This window comes from Acanthochromis polyacanthus, chromosome 13 (assembly GCF_021347895.1).
Source record: "Acanthochromis polyacanthus isolate Apoly-LR-REF ecotype Palm Island chromosome 13, KAUST_Apoly_ChrSc, whole genome shotgun sequence".
In the NCBI taxonomy this organism is placed as follows: domain Eukaryota; kingdom Metazoa; phylum Chordata; class Actinopteri; family Pomacentridae; genus Acanthochromis; species Acanthochromis polyacanthus.
The window spans coordinates 5,074,851-5,102,649 of record NC_067125.1 but is presented as its reverse complement, the minus strand read 5'-3'; the positions used below and the strand labels follow the sequence as shown (position 1 = coordinate 5,102,649).

The 27,799-nt window shown below is 39.5% G+C and overlaps 1 protein-coding gene and 1 long non-coding RNA gene across 4 annotated transcripts in view; one reads left to right on the top strand and one right to left on the bottom strand.

Moving 5' to 3' along the window:
* The first annotated feature begins 99 nt into the window (after positions 1 to 99).
* LOC110963637 (heterogeneous nuclear ribonucleoprotein L-like) lies at positions 100 to 20,792 on the top strand. 2 transcript variants are annotated; one of them, XM_051957573.1, is made up of 14 exons: positions 100 to 243; positions 2,681 to 2,796; positions 2,887 to 3,124; positions 5,163 to 5,250; positions 5,600 to 5,694; positions 7,812 to 7,884; positions 11,748 to 11,780; positions 12,431 to 12,502; positions 14,886 to 15,133; positions 16,730 to 16,851; positions 18,449 to 18,650; positions 18,784 to 18,841; positions 18,988 to 19,098; positions 20,205 to 20,792. In XM_051957573.1, exons 1-14 carry the CDS (start codon positions 166 to 168, stop codon positions 20,261 to 20,263), a joined length of 1,593 nt encoding a protein of 530 aa, XP_051813533.1. In that variant the 5' UTR covers positions 100 to 165; the 3' UTR covers positions 20,264 to 20,792. The 2 variants fall into 2 exon arrangements, with proteins under 2 accessions (XP_051813533.1, XP_051813534.1); XM_051957574.1 differs by lacking the exon at positions 11,748 to 11,780.
* Positions 16,890 to 27,799, bottom strand: part of LOC127536665 (uncharacterized) — a 34,470-nt gene continuing 23,560 nt past the window's right edge. The window contains exons 7-12 of one of the 2 annotated variants that reach the window (XR_007945746.1): positions 27,296 to 27,681; positions 26,796 to 27,103; positions 25,176 to 25,755; positions 23,134 to 24,097; positions 22,247 to 23,095; positions 16,890 to 21,977 (exon numbers count right to left, since the gene is read on the bottom strand). This is a non-coding gene — a long non-coding RNA (uncharacterized LOC127536665). The remainder of the gene's footprint in view (positions 21,978 to 22,246; positions 23,096 to 23,133; positions 24,098 to 25,175; positions 25,756 to 26,795; positions 27,104 to 27,295; positions 27,682 to 27,799) is intronic. The other variant, XR_007945747.1, reaches the window with a different exon arrangement.

Sequence of the window (27,799 nt, the reverse complement as noted above, 5' to 3'; positions counted from 1 at the left end):
CCTATTGGTTGGCCATCCAGTCACAACTAGATTGACAGCTGCCGGAGTTAATCACAGCGCGTCTTGTCGACAAAATGGGCGTGGTCAGCCGCGGCTCGTTTTTCTTGACTTTTCCGTCCATTTCAGTTGCTCGTCACAACCGCCATCCTTTTTAATCGGGACAACATGGCTACTGCAACGAGCCGTTACTACAGCGAAGACGGCCGGGCAACGAAACGACAGAAAACCGACGGAATGGCCACGGTGAGTCGGCGCTGTCCGAGACACACCGGAGGTCACTGCAACTTGCATAACGAGCACTTTGAGCTCCGAGTAGCTGCTTTTCTGGGTACATATTGATTCATTCAGAATGAACGCTGGAGAAAAAAATGTGTCACGACGCGTCGCCGGTTACTCAATCAATTTGGAGAAAGAGTAGCTCCACGTAAAGCCTCGTTTTTAAAGCTGTTTTTAGATGTGAGGTAAACCAGCACAGCTCCGCGCTCTGTGAAGCTACACCTGCCGGGGCTGTGCTCTCTGAATGGGCTCGTCGGAGGGCGGTTTCCCGGCTGGGCCTCACCGGAGTCCGGCTTTGTTCGTTAGCTGTGTGCTAGTGCTAACTGCTAGCGACTCACTGTAATCAGGGGCAGCGTTAGCAGCAGCTAGCATCAGATTAGCTGCCTGACAGTCAAATTGTGGTCATGCGTCAGTTTGTTCTGCCAGATTGGAGGAAAAGTTTATTAAATTCAATATTGAAACCCCATTTCCATGCTGCTCCCAGAAACCCGTTAATTAGCAAAGGCAAGGACACAACAACTGATAGACTGTTCGGATAACGTTATTTTTTCTACACCGATGAATCAGTAAAGAAAGGATGTTTTACCTTGCTGACATGTTTTGCTGATTTGTCGGTGTACAAAAAATGTTATCCTATAATAATATACAACAAAATGAACATAATCCAAGTGATAAACGGTTATCTGTCATAAATGTTTGAGAATATTTAGTCTCTAAGTAGAGCTGCAAAGATTCATCAGTTCTCAACTATTAAATAAGTCACCAACTTTATTGATAATCTGTTTGAGTGATGTTTCAGGGTGTTTTTAACAGATATGCCAGAAATAAACTCTAAATTCTCTAATTCCAGTTTCTTAAATGTGAATATTACCTGTTGTCTTTTTAACTTTTCAACTTTTATGACTTATTTTTTTCACCATTTTCTGATGACTTACAAACCAAACAGTCTCAACTAATCAAGAATATATCCAACAGATAATCAACACTGGAAATATTTATTAATTACAACATTTTTGCTTAAGCATGGGGTCTTTTACATCAGTACCTTCCGTTATTTTATTAACTCTTATGTTAGGGTGCTTATTGATCAACAGTTGGTGTTTCCACAATGTAACATATTTTAGTTTTACAATATGAGGAATAAAATATCAGGCAGCTGAAGTCGAATGACATGTTTCCAGCAGGTTAAAGGAACTTTTTAAACGTTTTTGGTTGCTCAGATGATATATGCACCCTGAAAACACACAGTAATACAGTGTGTGTTCTCTGGTCGGTGTTTCTACACTCGCAGGTTGGCTTCAGACCTTGGTAAATTGTGTTTCTCTAATTTGCAAAAAAGAAAAAATGCCAGAAGGCAGATGAAGATTGATGACATGTCGCCAGCAGGTTGGACAAGTAATATGACGTATTTAACCCAGCTCAGAGGGAGGGAATATTCAATTAAATTTTATTTATTTAGCGCCAATTACAGATCAAATAGTCTGAAGCATATAAGAAAAAGCAGAATAGAACAGCAAAAAGTCAAGAGTCAGTGTTTGGTTTTTGTGTAATCCTTCCCAGATGAGTTATAGAATTTGCAAGAACAATAAGGTGAGACGTGTAACTTGCTGCTCAGATGCTAAAAATACAATAGAAACGATATTCTAATGTGCATCTGCCATCCACTCAGTGTTTCCATAGTGTCATGCATGGCCTTGTTTAATACGTTTTCCCATTCTCAAATAAATTCAGGAGACAGCTGAAGACAAGCAATTGGACCTCTTTAATCCCAGCTCAGATGGTAGAAATATAAGAAAAAGCAAAATAGGACAACAAGAAGCCAAGAGTCAGTGTTTGTTTTTGTGCAGTCCCTTCTAGATGTGTTTTAAAATTTGCAAGAAAGATCAGATAACATGATGCCAACAGGTCACACATGTAACTTGCTGCTCAGATGCTAAAAATGCAATGAAATCTATATTTTCTAATGTGCATCGACCATCCAGTGTTTCTGCAGTATCATACACGGCAGTTCACTACAAGCTTTGTTACATATGGTTTCCCATTTGCAAGTAAATTCAAGAGACAGGTGAAGATGGATGACCTGTCGCCAGCAGGTCCGACAAGTAACACGACCTCTTTAATCCCAACAGAGGCTAGAAATGCAAGAAAATGAAGAATAGGACAGCGAGCACCATCAGTCGGTGTTTGGTTTGTGTGTAATCTCTGCTAGATGTTTTAAACTTTGCAGGAATGATCAGACATGATGCTCAGATGCTAAAACACAATAAAAATGATTTTCAAATTGTTAGATATGTTTTCCCATTTGCCAGTAAATTCAGGAGACGGCTGACGATTGATGACATGTCGCCAGCAGGTCAGACAAGTAGCTGAACTTGTATGGTAACTTTAAACTTCCTGCCCACAGGGATACGAGGATCCACACAAAACCCTTCCGTCTGTGGTGGTGCATGTACGGGGTCTGGTGGACGGCGTCACCGAGGCCGACCTGGTGGAGGCGTTGCAAGAATTCGGAGCCATCAGGTGAAGAAAAGCAGCTTAGTTTTAGTGTGCAGATGGAAGTTTTAACATCCTGCACTCAGTGTTTGACAGCCTGTAAATCTGTGCTTTCAGCTACGTGGTGGTGATGCCCAAGAAGCGCCAGGCTCTGGTGGAGTACGAAGACATGAACGGGTCGTCCACGGCCGTGACTTACGCTGCAGACAACCAAGTGTACATCGCTGGTCACCCGGCCTTCATCAACTACTCCACCAGCCAGAAGATCTCCAGGCCGGGAGACTCCGACGACTCCAGAAGTGTCAACAACGTTCTGCTGCTCACCATCATGAACCCCATCTACCCCATCACCACGGTGACTGCATGAAATATTCAGTTTACTGTGATGCTTTTAAGTCTGTAGTGTCGGCTGCGCTTGATGCTAAAATCAGATGTTTTGGTTTCTTACTGCACTCTTCTGCGACTTCATAGAGCTTGCTTTATTAGTTTGAATGAAGGGTTTGGAAGCAGAGTGATCTGACCCAAAAGATTCTGCAGTTTTGGGTCATTTTCAGGTCATTTTTGCACAAATTTTGAGTCATTTTGGATGATTTCTTAAAGCATCTTGGATAAATTTAGTGACATTCTGCAGCTTTTCAGTCACACTGGATCATATTTAATAATTTGAAAGAAATTCTGAATGATTTTGAATCATTTTCTGTACATTTTACACCATTTTCATGTTGTTCTAAACAAGTTTTTAGAGTTTTAGATCATTTCTGAAAACTTTTCTATAGTTCTGGATCATTTTCAAGTCATTTTGAATCATTTTTGAAGCATTTTGGATAATAAGCGTTTGAAAGCAGAGTGGTCTGCTCCACTTTCTGTAGTTTTATATATTTGGGTTGTGGGTTAGACCACTTTGGAGCTAAAATCTAGACCAGAAAATGTATAAAACTCAGATTTTTCATGGGTTAGAGCACTCTGCTTGTAAGCCCCTCACATAATGTTCAGTTCATATGTAAAACAAATGGGGAAATTATCATCCAGAACAGTGACGTGCACGAGGACACAAATGTCCTGATGTTAGAATCAGATGACGTGGAAATAATCCTCATACCTCTGCCAGTTGTTTGCATTTTCAGCTGAGCTCCGTTGAGCCGTGAGATGCGTGTTGCTTAGATCTAGTTTTACCTTTCTCAGGATCTGTAACAGCTGTGGTCCTGTTCAGAGAATCTTCTGCTGCTTTACTCCCTTATGTGGTCCATTAAAGGGCTGAATGTTAAATGCAGTTTGAAAAAATCTGCCAGTAATTTTCTAGATTAATCATTTAGTTTACAAAATGTCAAAAGATGGTGGAAAATGTTCATTGCAAAGTCGAGTATCATAACTTCATCGATCTTACCTTTTAGTTTGTAAAATGTAAAATAAATTGTGTGAAACAAAATTCTCTATAAGAAATTATCATCCAGAGCAGTGATGTGCACGAGGACACAAATGTCCTGATGTTAGAATCAGATAACATGGAAATAATCTTCATACCTCTGCCGTTGTTTACATTTTTAACTGAGCTCCTTTGCACTCGATTTGATTCAACTTTTGCTTGTTGTGTTGCTTGGCTATAGTTTTTACTCTCCCAGGATGTCCTCTAAATTATCTCTAACAAATGTCGGCCTGTTCTATCATGTAGTGCTGTACATTAAAAACATCTGCCAGTTGTTTTCTGTATGGATATTTAATCTATATATAGATGGTCACACAAAATCGTGTGTTCTTAACTTTTGCTTTATTCTAAAAGTTCTTCAGCTTATGACATAAGTTTTTTTTTTGTTATCAATATTTTTTTCCTCTTGTTTTGTCTGTAACGGTGACGTGCATCAAGAAACAAATGTTCTGATTTTAGAATCAGATAACGTTCCAACAACTTCCTGCACCCACTGTACGATTGTTGTTGCTCTTGCTTTGGTTTAACATTTGCTTTCCGTGCTGGTTTTTGACTTTCCCAGGACGTCCTCTAACCATCTGTCACAGCTGTGGGCCTGTTCAGAGAATCCTCATCTCTGCTCCATCATGTGGTCCATTAAAGGGCTGCAGCGTCGTTTAAATTTAGGAAAAATCTGCCAGTTATTTTCCATATAGACCCTTTAATCTGTATGATGTCAGAAGATGGTGACACAAAGTCTAAGATCACGCATTCATCGCTCTCGCTTTGTTCTAAAAGTTCTTCAGCTTATGATGGAAAACAAGAGAGAAAAAAATATTGATGGCAAAAAAGCACTTGTCTAACGGTGACGTGCACCGAGAATCAAATGTTCTGATTTTTGTACCAGATAACGTTTCAGCAACCTCCTGTACCACCTGTGCTCACTTTGCTTTAACGTTTGCTTCCTGTGTTTCGTTTTTACCTTTCCCAGGACGTCCTCTACACCATCTGTAACAACTGCGGGCCTGTTCAGAGAATCGTCATCTTCAGGAAGAACGGCGTCCAGGCCATGGTTGAATATCCTTTTGTGTGCTCGCTGTCTGACACGGGGTTTGCGATCCGATTGTTGGCTGTAACCGGCCGACGACCGTGACAAAGAAGCGCGTAAAGCTGCCATCTGTGCATCGCTGAAGCTGCCTGTGTGGAATTCACCCGGTCTGTTAGACGTCGTTTTAAAGTGTGCAGACGACATAAACCCTGCAAGTCAGAGCTAGCTGGAGATCGGCTGCTGATAGTCCGTCACGTTCCTGCAGGTGGTTGTTATCACTCTGCTCCACTGAGAGAAGATAGAGATGTTTTCAGTCTTTCACGGCTGCTGCAGAGATCATCTGCTACTTTTACGTCCTGTCCTTAACCCTGTCGTCACATTTGACTCCGTGCAAAGCGCCCAGCGAGCCAAAGCTTCACTCAACGGAGCCGACATCTACTCCGGCTGCTGCACCCTGAAGATCGAGTACGCAAAGGTACTGCTGCAAAGCATGACTCAGTTTATATTAAGTGGGTGTAGTCGGCATCTACCAGCACAATATAGTGATAGAGATAGAAGATATAATCATTTTATTTACAAATACTTTATTTTCATTTGAACAGATTCCAAAATGAAAAGTCTGTGTGCAACAAAGTGCTAGTTTGACTTATTTTTAATGGAGTAAAAAGTATTAAACATGTTAATTAAACCCTCTCAACCCCAAAATCTGACAAAGACAAGAAATTTCTTAGATTTCTTTGGAAGAAATCACCAAAATGACTGCATTTATCAGAGCCACAATCTGTGAGAACGGAAAGAATTGATGTTCTTTGGCATTATTGTGTGTGGTTTGTTTCTCTCAGGAAAATTAACTGAATATCAGCTAAAAATGTTGATATTTCATCACCTTTTTTACGTGTTATTCAACAATTCAGATCCTATAATAATAATAATAATGATAACAGTCAGTATTTCAGGGATTATTCGGCTAAAATGCAGGCGGTGTCTACACAGAGCAAATGGACAAGTATGGAAACAAATTATACAGATTGTGAGGAAAATAAAACCCATTGGAGCTGTGAAATCAATGCAGCATGGGTCTGAAACGGTGAACAGAGGAGCAAGTTGTTGGAAGATACATTCCTCGTGGTGAAACATCTTTTAACAGATGATGAGCAGGGTAGAGTAGGAAAACGAGTTTTTGTGTTTGTAAGTGTGTCTGACCTTTATCACAGAAGTCTCCAACCTTTGTTGCACCACAGAAAGCAGGACAATTTTCTGCTGACTGGTCATCACGCACAAAACAACTGTTTTGTTTTTTTATTTTAACCCCTTAAGCTTCAGTGTACCGCCGGCGGTACACCTACTAATTTGCATAGGAATTTCAAGAATGTCCGACGGGTGCAAACGCGATTATACAAACATTATACGCCGATGGAAAGCTTAGATTCTCATGAATCCGCCGGTATAAACCACTTTCAGATGCGATTACCACAGTGGGTGAGAAAAACACATTTGTCCGACAAAAACAAATATTCATCCATCCGTTCTCTATACACGGCTTCAAAGCACACAGCGCGACTCACATTTCCGGGTTCATTATTACACACAAAAAAAATATTCCACAAAAAACGGCCATAATCCAACCTTTTACATCAGATGACACAAGCCAGTAAACTATTTTGTCCAAAACATGTCCTGACGTCGGTATAAAATCCCCGAATCGGTCATTTTCAAGGAAATGCACCTCCCGATGCGCGTCCAATATTCCCCGTATTTTTCGTAATTTTTTTTATTTAAAAATAGAATATTAGCGATTTTTTTGTACTGAAAACGGCTGGAATTGACCGAAGCTTAAAGGGTTAAAAAGCGTCCTAAATGAATAAAATTACTTTTTATCGCTAAATATGTATTTACTTCTTGATTATTTCTGTCTCAGCTTCTCCTTCTTTTTAAAGAAACTCTCCAGAGATGTTTTTAACGGCCAGGCGTGAAAACTGACACAGTCAAGTAGGGCTGGACCCAAATATCCTAATATTCGTTCGCTATGGCGGTATCCAGATATTTATTTTGGTATCCGAATATTCTGAACGATTATTCGGGTATTCGTCTTTAATAGGGCCCGAATATCTGGAGGCCAGAAACCATTATTCGGGCCAGCCCTACTATCAAGTGCGGGGACCAAGAGCAGACGGAAGTGACGGGAAGACGATCTAGTGATTTCTTTTTTTTTAATTTTTTTTTCAAAATAAAACACTGTATAGACTTCACAGGAACTAAAATTTTTAAAAATACTTTTTTGTTATTTCTGTACTGCCCGGTGGTTGGGGACCGCTGCTTTAAAATACTCAAGTTCAGCTTTTATTTGTATTCTTCATGATTATTGGCGTTAAAAGTTTACGACTCATTTTTTAGTTCCGTCTACTTGTAGCCATGATTGTGCCGGTTCCATGAAGGTGCAGGAGTCACCTGGGGTTAAGAGGATTCAGTAAAAACACTGTTAGACATCTGCTGTTGGTTCAGCTGCATCTGCACTACTGAAATTAACATACGAACAGGTTTAAAGTCTGGTTTGTACATTCAAGTGTTTGTTTGGTTTTTTTTTTTCTTCAGCCCACTCGCCTGAATGTGTTCAAGAACGACCAAGACACCTGGGACTACACGAACCCCAACCTGGGCGGCCCAGGTAAAACCTCAGACACGTTCCCGAACACCTGCTGATCGCCACACATGCTCCCAACACCGTTCAGCAACTTTACCACTGCTTAGGGGGTGGAGGAAACACTCTTCACTGATAATGCTGCTAAATGGATAAATTTACTGTTCTTTCTGCTTTCTAATGAGCATTTTGGAAGTGAACTGAGTGGTATTATGACTGAAGAGTTACTGATCTGATCTGGGTCTGTTAAAATCAACGGGCAGGACGTCATAAATGAAACTCTGCTGTGTGGAGGGACTGGCAGTAACGCACCGGCAGACATAAAGATGACAAACCGTGGTATTCAAAGTGTGTTATTATTAAGCAGTAAACCATCTAAGCTGTCTATGCTCATCTATATCTCGGGGCTAGCAATCCTGTTCCCCGTGGAGTTGTTCTGGTTTACATTTGCACTGTTTGTGTTTCGGATTTCTGCTTCACTTCATGCATGCCGTTCACGTGCCGGAGCTCCTGTTTCATGAGTCTGTAGATCCTGTTTGAGCGCCTTTAGCTACTGTAGCTGGTTTGGTTAGTTCACAGGAGCGAGGGGAAGACACCGTTTTACTCAACACAGGCTGCATTTGTGTCTCTTTTATTTGGATTTTTGTTGCCAAACATAAAAACAAGCCGTCAAATTCCTTGAGGCAGTTATTGTTGTACGTCTTCTTAGTCTTGACTGTGAACTATTCAACAACCAAAGATGTTTAAAAAGTTTAATCTGCCATCAGACTGTTTCTGCAGTGACAGATTTATTGTTCAAAATACTATATTATCATTTTCACAAGTAAAGTGAGACAAGAAACTGAGACGCAACATAAATCAGACCATAGAGTTACTAGTCTTGTGTTCTTAAAACTACTTTTAATAAAAAAATAAATAATTCTTGACGTCCTTATGTAATAAAATGGCAACACAATTTGAGAGATGCAAGGTTGTCTTTGTTTTTTCTCGTAATGTAGGAGGCGATAAACTGGCATGAATTTAAAGTATTGCAGTGCATATTTTGATGTCTGTGCTTGAACATCCTGGTTAAACCGGACAACCGCCAGACATTTTACTTCAACTTGACGCTGTAAAGCTCAGTTGGCAGTGGGACAGCAGCTGTTTAATTATCACAGGGGTGTCAGAGTCATTTAGTTCAAGGGCTGATCAGATCCAGCCCAGTCTGATCTGTGACGGGCCGGACCAGTAAAATGACAGCATAATGACCCAGAAATAACCACAACTCAAATGTTTCCCTTTTTTCAGAAAATGTTCACAGTTAGGAATTATATTTTTACAAAGCAGTATGAACAACTTGAAATTTGTTAAGAAAAATGAATTCAATTTCAGCAACATTCAGCCTCAGTTTATCATTTCCACATTACGACTTCCAGATCAGAGTGTCTACAAAGGAACACAACATTTAGTCATCTGGAACTGAACGATACAGTGTTTTACTTTGAAAAAGACGAAAAAAAATTTAAAAAATGAGATGCAAAAGAACAATGAGCAGTCTAGTATTTTACTTTCTGACCAAAACAACTTGTCATGGTCTAGAAATTATTTTAAATTTATAGTTTTACAAATTGCAGTTGGTGTCTTCTCTGTAATTTTTTACTCTTTACAAAGTCGTCCTCATGTTTGGCGCTCATGCATTAGCAGTAAGAAGCTCCACCTGGTGGCGCAATCGGGTACTACAGTGAAGCTGCAACAGTTTGATGGTTAAAATCTCGTTTAGACACACACTCGGGTCCATGTCGTCTTTGTGTTTGCCTCTGCTTTTCCTGCCATCCTCACAACACGTATGCTCTGCAGAGTTTTTTGGAATCTATTAGCACTGTCACTTTTATTTTTTTAACAGGCAACATGTATTTCAACAATGTTCTTTGCCGAGGAGACTGATCCTGGTCTTTTCCACTGTCGTCTAACTTCTGCCGTTTAAATTTTACTAACACTGACAGAAAAGCCTGCTGAAGTTCAGAGTGCCACTTTGAACACCGTAACTCATTTTGCGCGCATTTGGCCAAGAAGTGGGGACAGAGGCATGGACCAGCATCAGTCAGAAAGGCACTCTGCGATCTGTGACCTCCAAAAGACATGCACGGGAATGTTGTGCAGAGAGGGAGAGGCAGACACATGCTGACAACATCACCACTCGGCAGCCACCGTCACACAGAGCGTCCCTGAGACACAAAGGGACAAACCGCAAGACACCTCCCATCCAACACGACGATGTAGGACTGATACATTCCTCATCTCTGCGTTCGTGCACAAGAGCCAATGAAGACACTTGTAGAGCGAGGGGAGTTTTGGGCACTGAGCTACACTTGGTCCCTCCCCTCTCCGTCCTCCTCCCTCACCCACTTTGAGACACACTGAAGCAGGCCAAAGCTTGCATCTACAAAGCCCCACTGTCTGCACCAGACGGAGACTGACACCAGAGGAGACACTGCACCACCCAAACAGAAGGTAGAGACAGACATCCCTCACTACAGCAGACGAGCCACACTGATACTGACCAAAGTCTCGGCCCTTCCTGTACGCTTTTTTCCCCCCCGACACGAAAACAAAAACATTCGAGCAACACACCCTGCGACACTCGCTGCCGCCGTACCGACTGATCCAATAGACGCCACTCACACTGGAGTCAACACAAGACAACTGATGAAGACGAGACACTGCTGACAACACCACCCAGCACACTCAGAGCCCAGTCAGGCCCATTTTTTTTTGGTTTATGTGTTTCCCCCTCATGGAGTTCAGATTTTCTCTCTTGCTCTTTCTCCTCATCTTCTCCTCCCTCTGATTCTCTCACCACATGCATCCCTGTTTAGCTTTCCCTTTTTTTGAGTGTAGCTTTTTTTTCTAAGCATTTCAAAGTCTCTAGAACCTGTGTAACGCCTTCCATGTGATGCAGGTTTGGCAATTTGCGGCTAAGAGGAGCCAGCTCCCCAACTGAAATGTGCTCTATGGCAGCCTCAAGGCCTCCCAGTGGGCGCTAAGCGGACTATTCCAAAATGGAACAATCAGGACGGAAACAGCCAACCAACCGACCCACCAAAGGGCGTTTCAGCTTGATAAAACAAGGAGTCGATCCTGAGCTGGAGAGTTGTTTCCCCAAAAGAGGAAATGGATATGTATGGGCTGAAATGAATTGAGTGGAGAGTGGTGGAACTGCTGCAGCAAATGTCTTCCTCCCACTGTTTGTAAACATGCAGTAAGTAAATCGAGACCCTCCTCTGGGAACATAACCGCACAGCACCACACGACCCCAACGCCCAGCAACCAACATCGCCACACAAGACAGACATGACTCCATGTTTCTCCCCCTCATACAGGCTTAATCTCTCTTTCTGGAGGAGGCTGATGGTTGTGGTTCTGTCCAAGCCTGTTTTCTAATGTCTGTTTGTTCGCTATGTCCTGTCGCCTCCTCTGTTGGCAGTTCACAGCCATCAGTGCTCTCATCTGTGTGTGGTTCTCTGGACTTGTGCTAGTTTCTTTTGGGAGATAAGTTTTTAATCTGGAGTTAAGGGTGTGACCTGATCTGTGCTCGACCCCATGACCAACTCTGTAAATTACACACCTGGAAAGCCAGGAGAGCTTTTCATCCAACGGCCACAGTGGCTGCTGGTGTCCAAATTGTGTGGCTGGTCACCTGCAGAGGCGCCAAACCATCCCAGTTAATATCTACCTGCATTTATTATGAACCTCGTCCCAAATGAGGACAGAACGCCTCAGCCTGAGCGGCTTTACTGCACTCTCCTGACATTTATCTGGGGTTATTTCACTTCATTTGCCCAGTAAAAATGTAACTTTTGATTAACCTGGCTTCCCTTCTGATTGTGTATGATTATTGTGTACCTGTACAGATGGTGATGCAGATGGCAATGGGAGCAGTGCAGGTGTGTGTGAGCGTACAAACTTTATCTTTAAATTTAGCCATGTGTAAGACCTATCCAGTGACTCTGTTTGATTTTCTTGCCCTGTCCACTTCCTTGATCATCAGCATCCGCCCCATGTTTGCCATCTTCCCCCTGTTCCACTGTATAAGCTAAAGGTTTACCGTTGTGGATGTTTCTGGATGAAAGAGGCTTGTATTTTAGGGCCATTTCCTTAGAGCCTAATATCAGTCTTACCATCTGGACATTCCCATGCCTCCCTCCCCATTCCCTTCTACTAATTTCTAGAGAGACTGTTCAGCCATTTGGACTGACTGCTGTGGAGTGTAATGTGGGGGGAGGGTTGTATATGTCTGTGCCGGTGTGGCTCTCACATGCCAGATGGATCAGTCCTGAAATGCATGCATCTCTCTCTGAAAAGCCAGTTTGGGTGAAGTGCTTTTATCACGTTACCGTAGACTTCTTGGTGTGCAATCTGAGGCAGATTCTGGAGCCAAAATGTCAGTTTGTCATACATATTAAATGCTCAGGCATCCCATTGTCATGTAAAGATTGCAGCCAGTCTTGTTTCCAGTCTTTTCTTGTCGTATTTATCCGTCGCTCTTTCTTTCTCTACCTTTTCTTTCCTCCTTTTTGTCTTCCTGTTCCTGTAGAGGATGTGAACGCCAACCCCAACAAGCGCCAGAGACAGCCTGCTCTGCTGGGCGACCATCCTCCAGAGTACGGTAAGACCTGGAGAACACGAAAACACACTTTTATTCAAAGTGTAGGATGAGATGAAGGAAGTTATAATAATAATTAGTCAGATAGAAACATACTTGCATAAATAGTAGGGCTGGACCCGAATATTCGTTTGCTACGGCGGTATCCGGATATTAATTTTGGTATCTGAATATTCGGCCCGCCCACCCCCGCTGGTCGGATGTTACCGGGCGGAATGAATATGCGGCGTTACCGTCTTCCCTTCACCTTCGGCCCACATCGGCTCATATCGGCTCATCTCGTCCTGTGATCACATAAACATATACACATATGTCTATGTGATCACCCCCTCCTCCCCCCAGACAAAAATATGAATATTCGGAGCTCGTCTCTTCCCTTCGCCTTCGGCTCATCCATTCGTGTTTCTTACCACCACCCTAATGTCCGGGTTGCTGCAGACTCTGACGTCACGCTTCACTTTGTTGCATAAACACAAGACAAGATGCTGAAGACCTCCACTGTTTGGGAATTCTTCAGTTTAACTGAAGACAAAATGAAGGCAGTGTGCAAAATTTGCATCCGGGAGACCAGACAAATGGATCCGAATATTCGGGCCGTCTCTGCCACATCACCACCCCCCACCCCCCTCCTGGACGTTATGGAACGGAACGAATATTCGGATATTCGTCTTTAATAGGGCCCGAATATCCAGAGACCAGAAACCACTATTCGGGCCAGCCCTAATAAATAGAAAAGCAGTAAGATATAAGTACGATACATGGGTCCTCGATTTGTGTTGGAATTGCGTTCCTGCGGCGCAACGTAATGCGATTCTCAGCATAAATCGAAACTCGCGCTCACCTATGCTAACACAGTGGTACAATTGTAATCTAGGACATAAAAACACTGCACCATGGAGATGGCGTTCGTTTTCTTTGAAGCTCTGACTGAGTCTGACTTGTGCTTGGGAGCCATAATGAAGGGCAAAAAGTTTCCAAAAAGCAACACAAATGAAAGAAAACAAATGTAGCGCAATCCAATGTGGTGTACAACCGGCGAACGTAAACAAAGCCGTCTTCCTCTTATAGCGACACATGACGATTTATTTGGCTGCTTCACTCACCAGCTAGCTTTCGCACAAAATTAGTTTTATCGTCACAACGCCGCAGGTTGTAATGATGAAACAAGACTTTCTAAATAAATTGATGGGAGATGGCGACGAATCCACTAAACGCCGTAGGTCAAGGATGTTCTAAACCAAGGACCTCCTGTGTAACACAAGTAAACTAAGGCAGTCAAAAGTAGTTCTGCCGGTACTCGACGAGAAAAAAAAAAGCTGCTCAGTTAAAAAGTAATACCTGTTGTGGAAGTTCAGTGAGGTCGAGCGAGGATGACTAGGCGGACACAGTTGAGACTCTGATGACTTCAGTTGTGAGTAAAGTTTACTGATATCAGGAGAAGTGACATCAACAGAGCAGCAGTTCATGCAAGCAGCAGTTCTGAGGATTATCTCTGATCTTTGGGTAAATGTTGGAGACGGGAGAAGGTCAGATTTAGATTAGATGTGGAGACAAGTCGTCTGCTTTGTCACGTCAGAATAGATAATATCTAACCTCCTGCGTCTGCCTGTCTTAAGGTCATTATGACCTTAGAAAGGGTTTAAAGAGTTGTTTTCCCTTCACAATAAAATATGATAATGAAATGCTCCACAAGAAAATGAAGCATACAGCCATGGCCATAAGTTTGGACACAAGTACCATGACGCTTGTGAATCTTAGAAAATACCACAAAATTGTCACTTACAATACAGTACACAACTCCTGAGAACTATATTAAGTTTCATATTTAAAAAAACATCAAAAGAGTTTGGTGTCATTTTGTTATTCTTACCAAATTCTGTTGTGAAAGTACTGCATTTTTTTGTTATTTTCTTCTAATATTATGTTTTGGGAACAAAGTTGTTCCAATTGTTGGAATTTATTGATAATATTATATCCCTTGTTGATTTGTTGACTAATTAAACTGGTGCTGTCAAAAAATATTAGTTATGTTCTGTAATAGACATCAAAACAGACATAGGAAGTCATGCTGTGTCCAAACTTATGGCCATGGCTGTAGAGCATTACACTGATGATGTTGTACATGAAAATGAAATGTTACACAAGATACGGAATAATCTCATCTGTTTTCTTTCTAAAAATGGAACCAGACGGTGTGGATTATTAAACGTGGTGTATTTAGGTTAGAAAAGTGATCTGAAGGTATAAATGGATCCTCCACACAGTGATGCTGTCATCATATCTATCTGTTGTTAACGACCCAAAGGGCCGACGCTTTATTGTAGAAAACCGCTTCCTCTTGAGTTATCTCTTTGGTCGTCTCACTTGCCGCCTTCTCTTTCTTCAGGAGGTGGTTACCATGGCTACGATGAGAGCTACGGATCCCCGCCCTACGAGAGTCGGCGTATGGGTCCACCGATGAGAGGCCGCGGAGGACGGAGCTACGGACCCGGCTACGGACCTCCTCCCCCTCCTCCCGGCGAGTACGGTGCCCACGCCGACTCTCCGGTCGTCATGGTGTACGGGCTGGAGCCCCTGAAGATGAACGCCGACCGCGTCTTCAACATCTTCTGTCTCTATGGGAATGTGGAGCGGGTGAGTGTCTGGCAGGGGAAGGTCTGTCTTACTGCAGCGACTCCAAAAACACTCACATGATCCAGTACATGAAAAGTCTGTTTTAGTTGTCATTCTGCAGAAAATGGACAGGAAGGAGTATAAGTTAGTTGTAGGTCTCTGAACCAGGAAGAGAATCATGTCTGTAGATTATCCAGGTCAAGGTAATCGTAGGAGCTTCAGTGAAAAGCAACTGGACTTATTGTTTCCTTGTCTGAAAAAAAATCCCCAAATTTCTGAAAATTTGCAAAACATTCAGGAAGAAAACTACAATAATTCCTTGAAAGTTTAATTTTTTATTTTTTTTAAATCCCCCCCAAATTTGGGCAAGAAAACTAAATATTTTCAAAAAATGAGTAAAAATCTTCCCCAAAAAATCCTAAAAATCTCTAAAGTGATTCCATATATCAGTCAAACTTCTAATATTGTCTTTAAGAACATTCACATAAAAATCAACCAAAATCCAACAAATTTTGCTGGATTTTGGTTGATTTTTTTTTTTTTTAATGTTAAGAAACATTTTTAACGTGTTTTTTTTTTTTTTTTTTTGCACCAAATAATGTTCAAAGATTTCCCAAAAATGTTGAAAATGTGGAGATCAGAAGTTTCACTGTGAAATTTTTTTTTTTTTTTTCCCCCCCACATTTTCAAACTTTAAAACAGGTCAACTTTGACCTTCAGGACGAAACAAGGGTTAAAGGACCAGTGCGTCACATTTAGTGGCATCTAGTGTGACCGAGTTGCTAAATGCTGCCTTTCCCAGCCAGTAGAACAACTTAAAGTAGCCGAATGGTTTCATAAAATCATGTTGTGGGCGACTGTCCAAACGGTAGGCTCCATCTGTGGATATGAAAGCTGATTGTAAACTGGTTAAAACACTGCGATCTGTCGTTATAGGTGATTGAAACCATAATTTGTACTATATTCAGATTCTGCTAGAAGCTGCTCTTAACCGCTTGACGCCTATTTTGTTTTGAATTAAAGAACATTTTTTGTGTTTTTGCTTTACAGCTAATGCTAAAGTAAGTGGAGATTGTTAATAGATATATAGCAGATCTATGATAATGAGGTTCCGTTCTGACCGGTGCGACCAGAAACCAGTGCTTGCAAACAGTTCCGAGATTCATGTTGAATATGCACAAACCAGCACTGGGGGAATGGATACACCATCTGACCTGCAGTCTGAATGAAAGTGGTTTCAGACGGTTAAATCTTTCCCTCTAAATCTCCTGGTTTTGCTTTGATCCGTGGTTTTCATTCCTCTACCAATAGTTGCCTCGTAAATATTCAGTTTTCTCCGCTGAAGTTGTGAACTAAACACTGAAGCTGCAAAGAAAATGTCACACCGAGACAAAAACAGGATTATCCACTGAAAGCTCCTCCTGACTGACGGCTTTTTAAAATGAGCTCATTTTTTTGTGCGACTGAAAGCTTCGACTCGTAGTTTTACACCTCGGAAAGCAGCAAAGTGTGTCCATCCGTCAGCAGACAGATAATCTGTGCATCGGCGTCTCGACAGCAGGGTGGCGTCTGATGGGAGAAAACTGGTCAAGCCTGTCCTCTGTCTTCTTTCTACAGGTGAAGTTCATGAAGAGTAAGCCCGGGGCGGCCATGGTGGAGATGGGAGACTGTTACGCCGTGGACCGCGCCATCACTCACCTCAACAACAACTTCCTGTTTGGACAGAAACTGAACGTGTGGTGAGTTCAGGCTTCCTACACGTTCTACATTCCAAGACTCTGGGTTTCAGACTTTTATTCAGAGCATATTTGACACCTAAGCACGGATAGCTACATGTGTACTATTTATTTGATTTATTTCAGACATGCCACGGTATCATAAAGACAAAGAAAACAAATACACAAGAACAGTCAAATAATGGCTGAAAATGAGTAGAATGAGGTTTAACTACATACATACACCACTGTTCAAAAGTTTGGGTTCATCCAGACAATTCCATATTTTCCATGTGCTAACATAACTGCACAAGGGTTTTCTAATCATCAATGAGCCTTTCAGCACCATTAGCTAACACAATGTAGCATTAGAACACAGGAGTGATGGTTGCTGGAAATGTTCCTCTGTACCCCTATGGAGATATTCCATTAAACATTTCCAGCTAGAACAGTCATTTACCGCATTAACATTGTCTAGACTGGATTTATCATTCATTTAATGTTATCTTCATTGGAAAAAAATGTTGTTCTTTCAAAGATTAGGATAATTCTACGTGACCACAAACTTTGGAACAGTAGTTTACACCTGAAAATCAGAGCGAATCCTCAGAACTGATGCTGCATTTCTTGCACAAACTGCTGCTCTGTTGGTGTCACTTCTCTTGACATCAGTAGAAATTAGAATATTTCTAAGTGAGCCCAGACTTTTGAACAGTAACTTATCTGTACATCTCATATCTTCCTGTTTACATCGAACCTTATTGTTTCATTCCCTACGTAGAAACTACATGTGTAATATTTAATCTAAGCAGCGCAGCATACGTCACATAACAATGCTGCATGTTGGATCATATAGCAAGAACCATCAGCAAGATGTAAATATAAAGCCATAGAATCCAATAAACGCTACACTGGCCGTTTCTCCAGAATACATTTTTCTAAACATTTCCAAGAATTGATGGAAACAACCAAATCTTCAAAAGTTCTCCCAGTTTCTGAGTTTTTACAAAGAGAGTTAATGTGCATCATTGGCCATGAAGCACTCTTTTTTTCTTTCTTTCTTTCTTTAAGTTCTGACACAACAAACATCATTTCATACGACTTCTCAGCTGCACAGTATTTTAGTAAAGTGTTAGCATAAAGAACTGCTGCTATCAATATTTTTGTTCACCTCTGTATTTTTGAATTTGTCTTTTTTTTCTCTCTCTTTCCAATTGGAACCAGCAAAGAACAGAACAAAATCCAACAGTTTAATTTTTGTGGTGCCTGTGAAGCCTCATTTGTTGACTGCTTCCAAGAAAGCATGAGAATACAGCTGTAAATGTTGAGTTTTCTAACAGCCACATCACTTGTAAATGTTCAGAGAACTCTTGTCTTTCAAACTAAGTTGGTGTGAAGATCCAGATTTGATGTTTAGTTCCAGGGGTCTGAGTGATGCTCTCATACAGTTTTAAACATTTTCTCTGCTTCACATGTCATGAAAATCACTGTTTATGTGATCAGTTTATTTTTACAGAAATCTAGATCGTATATTTTAGACAACAGATAAAGGGCAAAGCTGTTCTAACAGATTATTCCACAGAACTTTAATTTGAAACGTGTCGACCGTCCCGCTCCTCAGCGTCTCCAAGCAGCAGGCCATCGTTCCCGGTCAGTGCTACGAGCTGGACGACGGAACGAGCAGCTTCAAGGACTTCCACGGCTCCAGGAACAACCGGTTCACCTCCCCAGAGCAGGCAGCGAAGAACCGCATCCAGCACCCGAGCAACGTGCTGCACTTCTTCAACGCCCAGCCGGACGTCACGCCGGAGGTTTTCTCTCAGGTCTGTAAGAAGAACAACGAGAACAGATGCAGAAATAGGCTTTCTCCTGGATTCTACTTTACTGCATTACAACAGAAAGCTGCCAGTGATAGAATACAACGTTGTCAGTCCCTAATAGAAGTTGTCTTTCCAGATCTGTGAGGAGATCGGTGTCAAGAGCCCCGTTAACGTCAAGATGTTCACAGGAAAAAGTAAGTAACTGGACATAAAGGGTGGTTCTCTAGATGTTGGTGTATCTTGAACTTGACTGGCATTTTTCTAAAAATGATCAGTTCTTAACCCAGAACGACTGTAGGAATGTGTTGAGGACCTCCGGTTGTGTGTCTGTTCCAACCAGGCGGTGCAGCTCCCAGCGATCGCAGCGCTTCAGGTCTGCTGGAGTGGGAGTCCATCAACGACGCCATGGAGGCTCTGGCACTGATGAACCACTACCAGATGAAAAACGCAGGTAAGGACCAGCCTCACATCTCACATATACAGAGGTCATTCAGGCATCAGGATACAGACAGACGCAGAAATAGATTGAAACTCGTCACAGAACGACAAATGATAATAAATGAATAATTAGCTACATTAGCACCCGTATCAACGGAACTAGGCAGTTTAGAAATTAAAGAATAAGACTGAGGGTTAAAGTTATAAATTCAAAAACATTGGAGAGAAGACATCACACCAAAGAAGCATGCAGCTAAAATTAGAATAAAACACAACATCTAAAATAAACAGGACATAAATGCAGAATAAAACACAGAAACTAGTGAAAGCTAAAAGTAAACTTCACATAAAAGTGTGTTTGCAGAAGTGATTTAAAGGAAGTTACTGACTCTGCAGGTCATCGGGTCTTTTGACCTATAATTCTGACTGAGCATTTATAATGAACGTTAAACCTTTTTTTGTGTTTATCATTCCCCCCCCCCCCCCCCCCCCCCGTGTCTATTGAGGAAAATTAAAAAAAAAATCAAATCAAATCAAAAATGCTGGTTTCTACAGTTAACGCTAAGTTTAGTGGCTTTTTTAACATCCGACATATAGCAGTTAAAAGGTTAAGCAGCAAAGCATGAATATGGCTAATATCTGACAGATTCTAGTAAACTGCTCCAATGAAGTGCACAACCTTAACTCTACACACTGTAACAATGATAGCCTGATGAAAATAACACAAAATACATGAAGATAAATTGAACCAATTTTATATTTGGGGGAAAAAAAACCTAACACTTGGACTTATCCAAAGCAGCAGATTGAACCCAAAAAAAGCAGTTAAACAGAAACAGCAGGCAGAGAGTTTTAACCGGACCAAAAAAACTATTCACATGGATCACAAGGAACATACAAAATAATGTGAGGGAGCGGAAATCCAACACTTTAACTGTGACTCTTGCGGGACTTCATACATCATGATGCAAAGAGCTCAAGTTAGATGAGAACTTTCCTTTATCTACACAAAAGATGACTAGAATTAAGTCAATCACTGATATCACAGCATACTAATCCACTTTATATTGCAGCTGCAACGTGTTCATTTTTGATGTTTGTCGTTTGTGTTCCTTCCAGCCGGTCCCTACCCCTACACCCTCAAGCTGTGCTTCTCCACCGTTCAGCACGCCAACTGAGCGTCCCGTTGTAGCCAGATGAAGATGATGATGATCGGTCCACCATTCCCATGTTCACGTGTATTTAGACCATGACTGCTTGTATCACACCTGGGGTAGATTGATTTTCAAAACCTCTGAATCTTTCATAAGTGATGCCTAAAGAGATAACTCCTCCGATTCGGTATATTAAGCAGACGTGATAGATGCTACCAGGCATTTAAAGTTTTGATATTTATGCCCCAGATGTGGTTTCTAGAGTATCAGTTCCTGTGTGTCATCAATCTTAAAGTTGTCCTTTTTACTTTTTGTATTATGCTTCTACAGTAACCTGACAGCATACGAGAAAGAACTGGTTTTATGCTCAGGTGGTTCAGTGGCAGTGGACAACATGGTTTTGTAAAAGTTGTCTTTTGAAACTTTTATTATATATCACTTTCCTTTGTTGTGTTATTTTAATTGCTGCCTATTCAGTTCTGAGTCTCCGTGTCTGATATGCAGATGGAGAGTTGTTTTGTTCTAAGAAAATAAAAAATCAAGGCTGAGTTTACTGTCGTTCTTCTAAATGCACTGAAATGTGTTCCTGTCCTGAAACTCTCATTTTATCACAAAAACACATCATAGATTCAACTGACTTTTTTATGACATTCTGGACGACATACAAAACTATGACGTTTTTGATCAAATTTTGGACGACACACTAAACTATGACGTTTTAGTCACATTTTGGACGACATACAAAACTATGATGTTTTTTACACATTTTGGACAACATACTAAATTATTACGTTTTTGGTGACATTTTGGACGACATACTAAACTATGACGTTTTAGTCACATTTTGGACGACCTATTAAACTATGACGTTTTTGGTGACATTTTAGACGACATACTAAACTATGACATTTTTGGTCACATTTTGGACGATATACTAAACTATGACGTTTTAGTCACATTTTGGACGACCTATTAAACTATGACATTTTTGGTCACATTTTGGACGACACACTAAACTATGACGTTTTAGTCACATTGTGGACGACATACTAAACTATGACATTTTTGGTCACATTTTGGACGACATACTAAACTATGACGTTTTAGTCACATTTTGGACGATATACTAAACTATGACGTTTTAGTCACATTTTGGACGACCTATTAAACTATGACATTTTTGGTCACATTTTGGACGACACACTAAACTATGACGTTTTAGTCACATTGTGGACGACATACTAAACTATGACATTTTTGGTCACATTTTGGACGACATACTAAACTATGACGTTTTAGTCACATTTTGGACGACACACTAAATTATTACGTTTTTGGTCACATTTTGGACGACATACTAAACTATGACATTTTTGTTCAAATTTTGGATAACATACAAAACTATGATGTTTTTACACATTTTGGACAACATACTAAATTATTACGTTTTTGGTGACATTTTGGACGACATACTAAACTATGACGTTTTAGTCACATTTTGGACGACCTACTAAACTATGACGTTTTAGTCACATTTTGGACGACCTATTAAACTATGACATTTTTGGTCACATTTTGGACGACACACTAAACTATGACATTTTTGGTCACATTTTGGACGACATACTAAACTATGACGTTTTAGTCACATTTTGGACGACCTATTAAACTATGACATTTTTGGTCACATTTTGGACGACATACTAAACTATGACGTTTTAGTCACATTTTGGACGACCTATTAAACTATGACATTTTTGGTCACATTTTGGACAACACACTAAACTATGACATTTTTGGTCACATTTTAGACGACATACTAAACTATGACGTTTTAGTCACATTTTGGACGACCTACTAAACTATGACGTTTTAGTCACATTTTGGACGACCTATTAAACTATGACGTTTTTGGTGACATTTTAGACGACATACTAAACTATGACGTTTTAGTCACATTTTGGACGATATACTAAACTATGACGTTTTAGTAACATTTTGGACGACCTATTAAACTATGACGTTTTTGGTGACATTTTAGACGACATACTAAACTATGACATTTTCGGTCACATTTTGGACGACACACTAAACTATGACGTTTTAGTCACATTTTGGACGACCTACTAAACTATGACGTTTTTGGTGACATTTTGGACGACATACTAAACTATGACATTTTTGTTCAAATTTTGGACAACATACAAAACTATGATGTTTTTTACACATTTTGGACAACATACTAAATTATTACGTTTTTGGTGACATTTTGGACGACATACAAAACTATGACATTTTTGATCAAATTTTGGACGACATACTAAACTATGATGTTTTTGATCAAATTTTGGAGGACATACAAATCTATGACGTTTTTGGTGACATTTTGGACGACACACTAAATTATTACGTTTTTGGTCACATTTTGGACGATATACTAAACTATGACGTTTTTGGTGACATTTTGGACGACATACTAAACTATGATGTTTTATGACATTCTGGACGACATACAAAACTATGACATTTTTGATCAAATTTTGGACGACATACTAAACTATGACGTTTTAGTCACATTTTGGACGACCTACTAAACTATGATGTTTTTGGTGACATTTTAGACGACATACTAAACTATGACGTTTTTGGTGACATTTTGGACGACATACTAAACTATGACGTTTTAGTCACATTTTGGACGATATACTAAACTATGACGTTTTAGTCACATTTTGGACGACCTACTAAACTATGACGTTTTAGCCACATTTTGGACGACCGACTAAACTATGACATTTTCGGTCACATTTTGGACGACACACTAAACTATGACGTTTTAGTCACATTTTGGACGACCTACTAAACTATGACGTTTTAGTCACATTTTGGACGACCGACTAAACTATGACGTTTTAGCCACATTTTGGACGACCTACTAAACTATGACGTTTTTGGTGACATTTTGGACGACATACTAAACTATGACGTTTTAGTCACATTTTGGACGACCTATTAAACTATGACGTTTTTGGTGACATTTTAGACGACATACTAAACTATGACGTTTTAGTCACATTTTGGACGATATACTAAACTATGACGTTTTAGTCACATTTTGGACGACCTACTAAACTATGACGTTTTTGGTGACATTTTGGACGACATACTAAACTATGACATTTTTGTTCAAATTTTGGACAACATACAAAACTATGATGTTTTTTACACATTTTGGACAACATACTAAATTATTACGTTTTTGGTGACATTTTGGACGACATACAAAACTATGACATTTTTGATCAAATTTTGGACGACATACTAAACTATGATGTTTTTGATCAAATTTTGGAGGACATACAAATCTATGACGTTTTTGGTGACATTTTGGACGACACACTAAATTATTACGTTTTTGGTCACATTTTGGACGATATACTAAACTATGACGTTTTTGGTGACATTTTGGACGACATACTAAACTATGATGTTTTATGACATTCTGGACGACATACAAAACTATGACATTTTTGATCAAATTTTGGACGACATACTAAACTATGACGTTTTAGTCACATTTTGGACGACCTACTAAACTATGATGTTTTTGGTGACATTTTAGACGACATACTAAACTATGACGTTTTTGGTGACATTTTGGACGACATACTAAACTATGACGTTTTAGTCACATTTTGGACGACCTATTAAACTATGACGTTTTTGGTGACATTTTAGACGACATACTAAACTATGACGTTTAAGTCACATTTTGGACGACCTACTAAACTATGACGTTTTTGGTGACATTTTGGACGACATACTAAACTATGACGTTTTAGTCACATTTTGGACGACCTATTAAACTATGACGTTTTTGGTGACATTTTAGACGACATACTAAACTATGACATTTTTGGTCACATTTTGGACAACACACTAAACTATGACATTTTTGGTCACATTTTGGACGACATACTAAACTATGACGTTTTAGTCACATTTTGGACGACCTATTAAACTATGACGTTTTTGGTGACATTTTAGACGACATACTAAACTATGACGTTTTAGTCACATTTTGGACGACATACTAAACTATGACGTTTTAGTCACATTTTGGACGACGTATTAAACTATGATGTTTTTGGTGACATTTTAGACGACATACTAAACTATGACGTTTTAGTCACATTTTGGACGACATACTAAACTATGACGTTTTAGTCACATTTTGGACGACCTATTAAACTATGACGTTTTTGGTGACATTTTAGACGACATACTAAACTATGACATTTTCGGTCACATTTTGGACGACACACTAAACTATGACGTTTTAGTCACATTTTGGACGACATACAAATCTATGACGTTTTTGGTGACATTTTGGACGACACACTAAATTATTACGTTTTTGGTCACATTTTGGACGATATACTAAACTATGACGTTTTTGGTGACATTTTGGACGACATACTAAACTATGACATTTTTGTTCAAATTTTGGATAACATACAAAACTATGATGTTTTTTACACATTTTGGACAACATACTAAATTATTACGTTTTTGGTGACATTTTGGACGACATACTAAACTATGATGTTTTATGACATTCTGGATGACATACAAAACTATGACATTTTTGATCAAATTTTGGACGACATACTAAACTGACATTTTTGGTCACATTTTGGACGACATACTAAACTATGACGTTTTAGTCACATTTTGGACGACCTACTAAACTATGATGTTTTTAGTGACATTTTAGACGACATACTAAACTATGACGTTTTTGGTGACATTTTGGACGACATACTAAACTATGACGTTTTAGTCACATTTTGGACGACCTATTAAACTATGACGTTTTTGGTGACATTTTAGACGACATACTAAACTATGACGTTTAAGTCACATTTTGGACGACCTACTAAACTATGACGTTTTTGGTGACATTTTGGACGACATACTAAACTATGACGTTTTAGTCACATTTTGGACGACCTATTAAACTATGACGTTTTTGGTGACATTTTAGACGACATACTAAACTATGACATTTTTGGTCACATTTTGGACGACACACTAAACTATGACGTTTTAGTCACATTTTGGACGACATACTAAACTATGACGTTTTTGGTGACATTTTGGACGACATACTAAACTATGACGTTTTAGTCACATTTTGGACGACCTATTAAACTATGACGTTTTTGGTGACATTTTAGACGACATACTAAACTATGACATTTTTGGTCACATTTTGGACGACACACTAAACTATGACGTTTTAGTCACATTTTGGACGACATACTAAACTATGACGTTTTTGGTGATATTTTGGACGACCTACTAAACTATGACGTTTTTGGTGACATTTTGGACGACCTATTAAACTATGACGTTTTTGGTGACATTTTAGACGACATACTAAACTATGACATTTTTGGTCACATTTTGGACGACACACTAAACTATGACGTTTTAGTCACATTTTGGACGACCTACTAAACTATGACGTTTTAGTCACATTTTGGACGATATACTAAACTATGACGTTTTAGTCACATTTTGGACGACATACTAAACTATGACGTTTTAGTCACATTTTGGACGATATACTAAACTATGATGTTTTTGGTGACATTTTAGACGACATACTAAACTATGACGTTTTAGTCACATTTTGGACGACATACTAAACTATGACGTTTTAGTCACATTTTGGACGACCTACTAAACTATGACGTTTTTGGTGACATTTTGGACGACATACTAAACTATGACATTTTTGTTCAAATTTTGGACGACACACTAAACTATGACGTTTTAGTCACATTTTGGACGACACACTAAACTATGACGTTTTAGTCACATTTTGGACGACATACTAAACTATGACGTTTTAGTCACATTTTGGACGATATACTAAACTATGATGTTTTTGGTGACATTTTAGACGACATATTAAACTATGACGTTTTTGGTGACATTTTAGACGACATACTAAACTATGACGTTTTAGTCACATTTTGGACGACATACAAATCTATGACGTTTTTGGTGACATTTTGGACGACACACTAAATTATTACGTTTTTGGTCACATTTTGGACGATATACTAAACTATGACGTTTTTGGTGACATTTTGGACGACATACTAAACTATGACGTTTTTGGTGACATTTTGGACGACATACTAAACTATGACGTTTTTGGTGACATTTTGGACGACATACTAAACTATGACATTTTTGTTCAAATTTTGGATAACATACAAAACTATGATGTTTTTTACACATTTTGGACAACATACTAAATTATTACGTTTTTGGTGACATTTTGGACGACATACTAAACTATGAGGTTTTATGACATTCTGGACGACATACAAAACTATGACATTTTTGATCAAATTTTGGACGACATACTAAACTATGACATTTTTGGTCACATTTTGGACGACATACTAAACTATGACGTTTTAGTCACATTTTGGACGACCTACTAAACTATGATGTTTTTGGTGACATTTTAGACGACATACTAAACTATGACGTTTTTGGTGACATTTTGGACGACATACTAAACTATGACGTTTTAGTCACATTTTGGACGACCTATTAAACTATGACGTTTTTGGTGACATTTTAGACGACATACTAAACTATGACGTTTAAGTCACATTTTGGACGACCTACTAAACTATGACGTTTTTGGTGACATTTTGGACGACATACTAAACTATGACGTTTTAGTCACATTTTGGACGACCTACTAAACTATGACGTTTTTGGTGACATTTTGGACGACATACTAAACTATGACGTTTTAGTCACATTTTGGACGACCTATTAAATATGACGTTTTTGGTGACATTTTAGACGACATACTAAACTATGACATTTTTGGTCACATTTTGGACGACACACTAAACTATGACGTTTTAGTCACATTTTGGACGACATACTAAACTATGACATTTTTGGTCACATTTTGGACGACATACTAAACTATGACGTTTTAGTCACATTTTGGACGACCTATTAAACTATGACGTTTTTGGTGACATTTTAGACGACATACTAAACTATGACATTTTTGGTCACATTTTGGACGACACACTAAACTATGACATTTTAGTCACATTTTGGACGACATACTAAACTATGACGTTTTTGGTGACATTTTGGACGACCTACTAAACTATGACGTTTTAGTCACATTTTGGACGACCTATTAAACTATGACGTTTTTGGTGACATTTTAGACGACATACTAAACTATGACATTTTTGGTCACATTTTGGACGACATACTAAACTATGACGTTTTTGGTGACATTTTAGACGACATACTAAACTATGACGTTTTAGTCACATTTTGGACGACCTACTAAACTATGACGTTTTAGTCACATTTTGGACGACCTATTAAACTATGACGTTTTTGGTGACATTTTAGACGACATACTAAACTATGACATTTTCGGTCACATTTTGGACGACACACTAAACTATGACGTTTTAGTCACATTTTGGACGACAT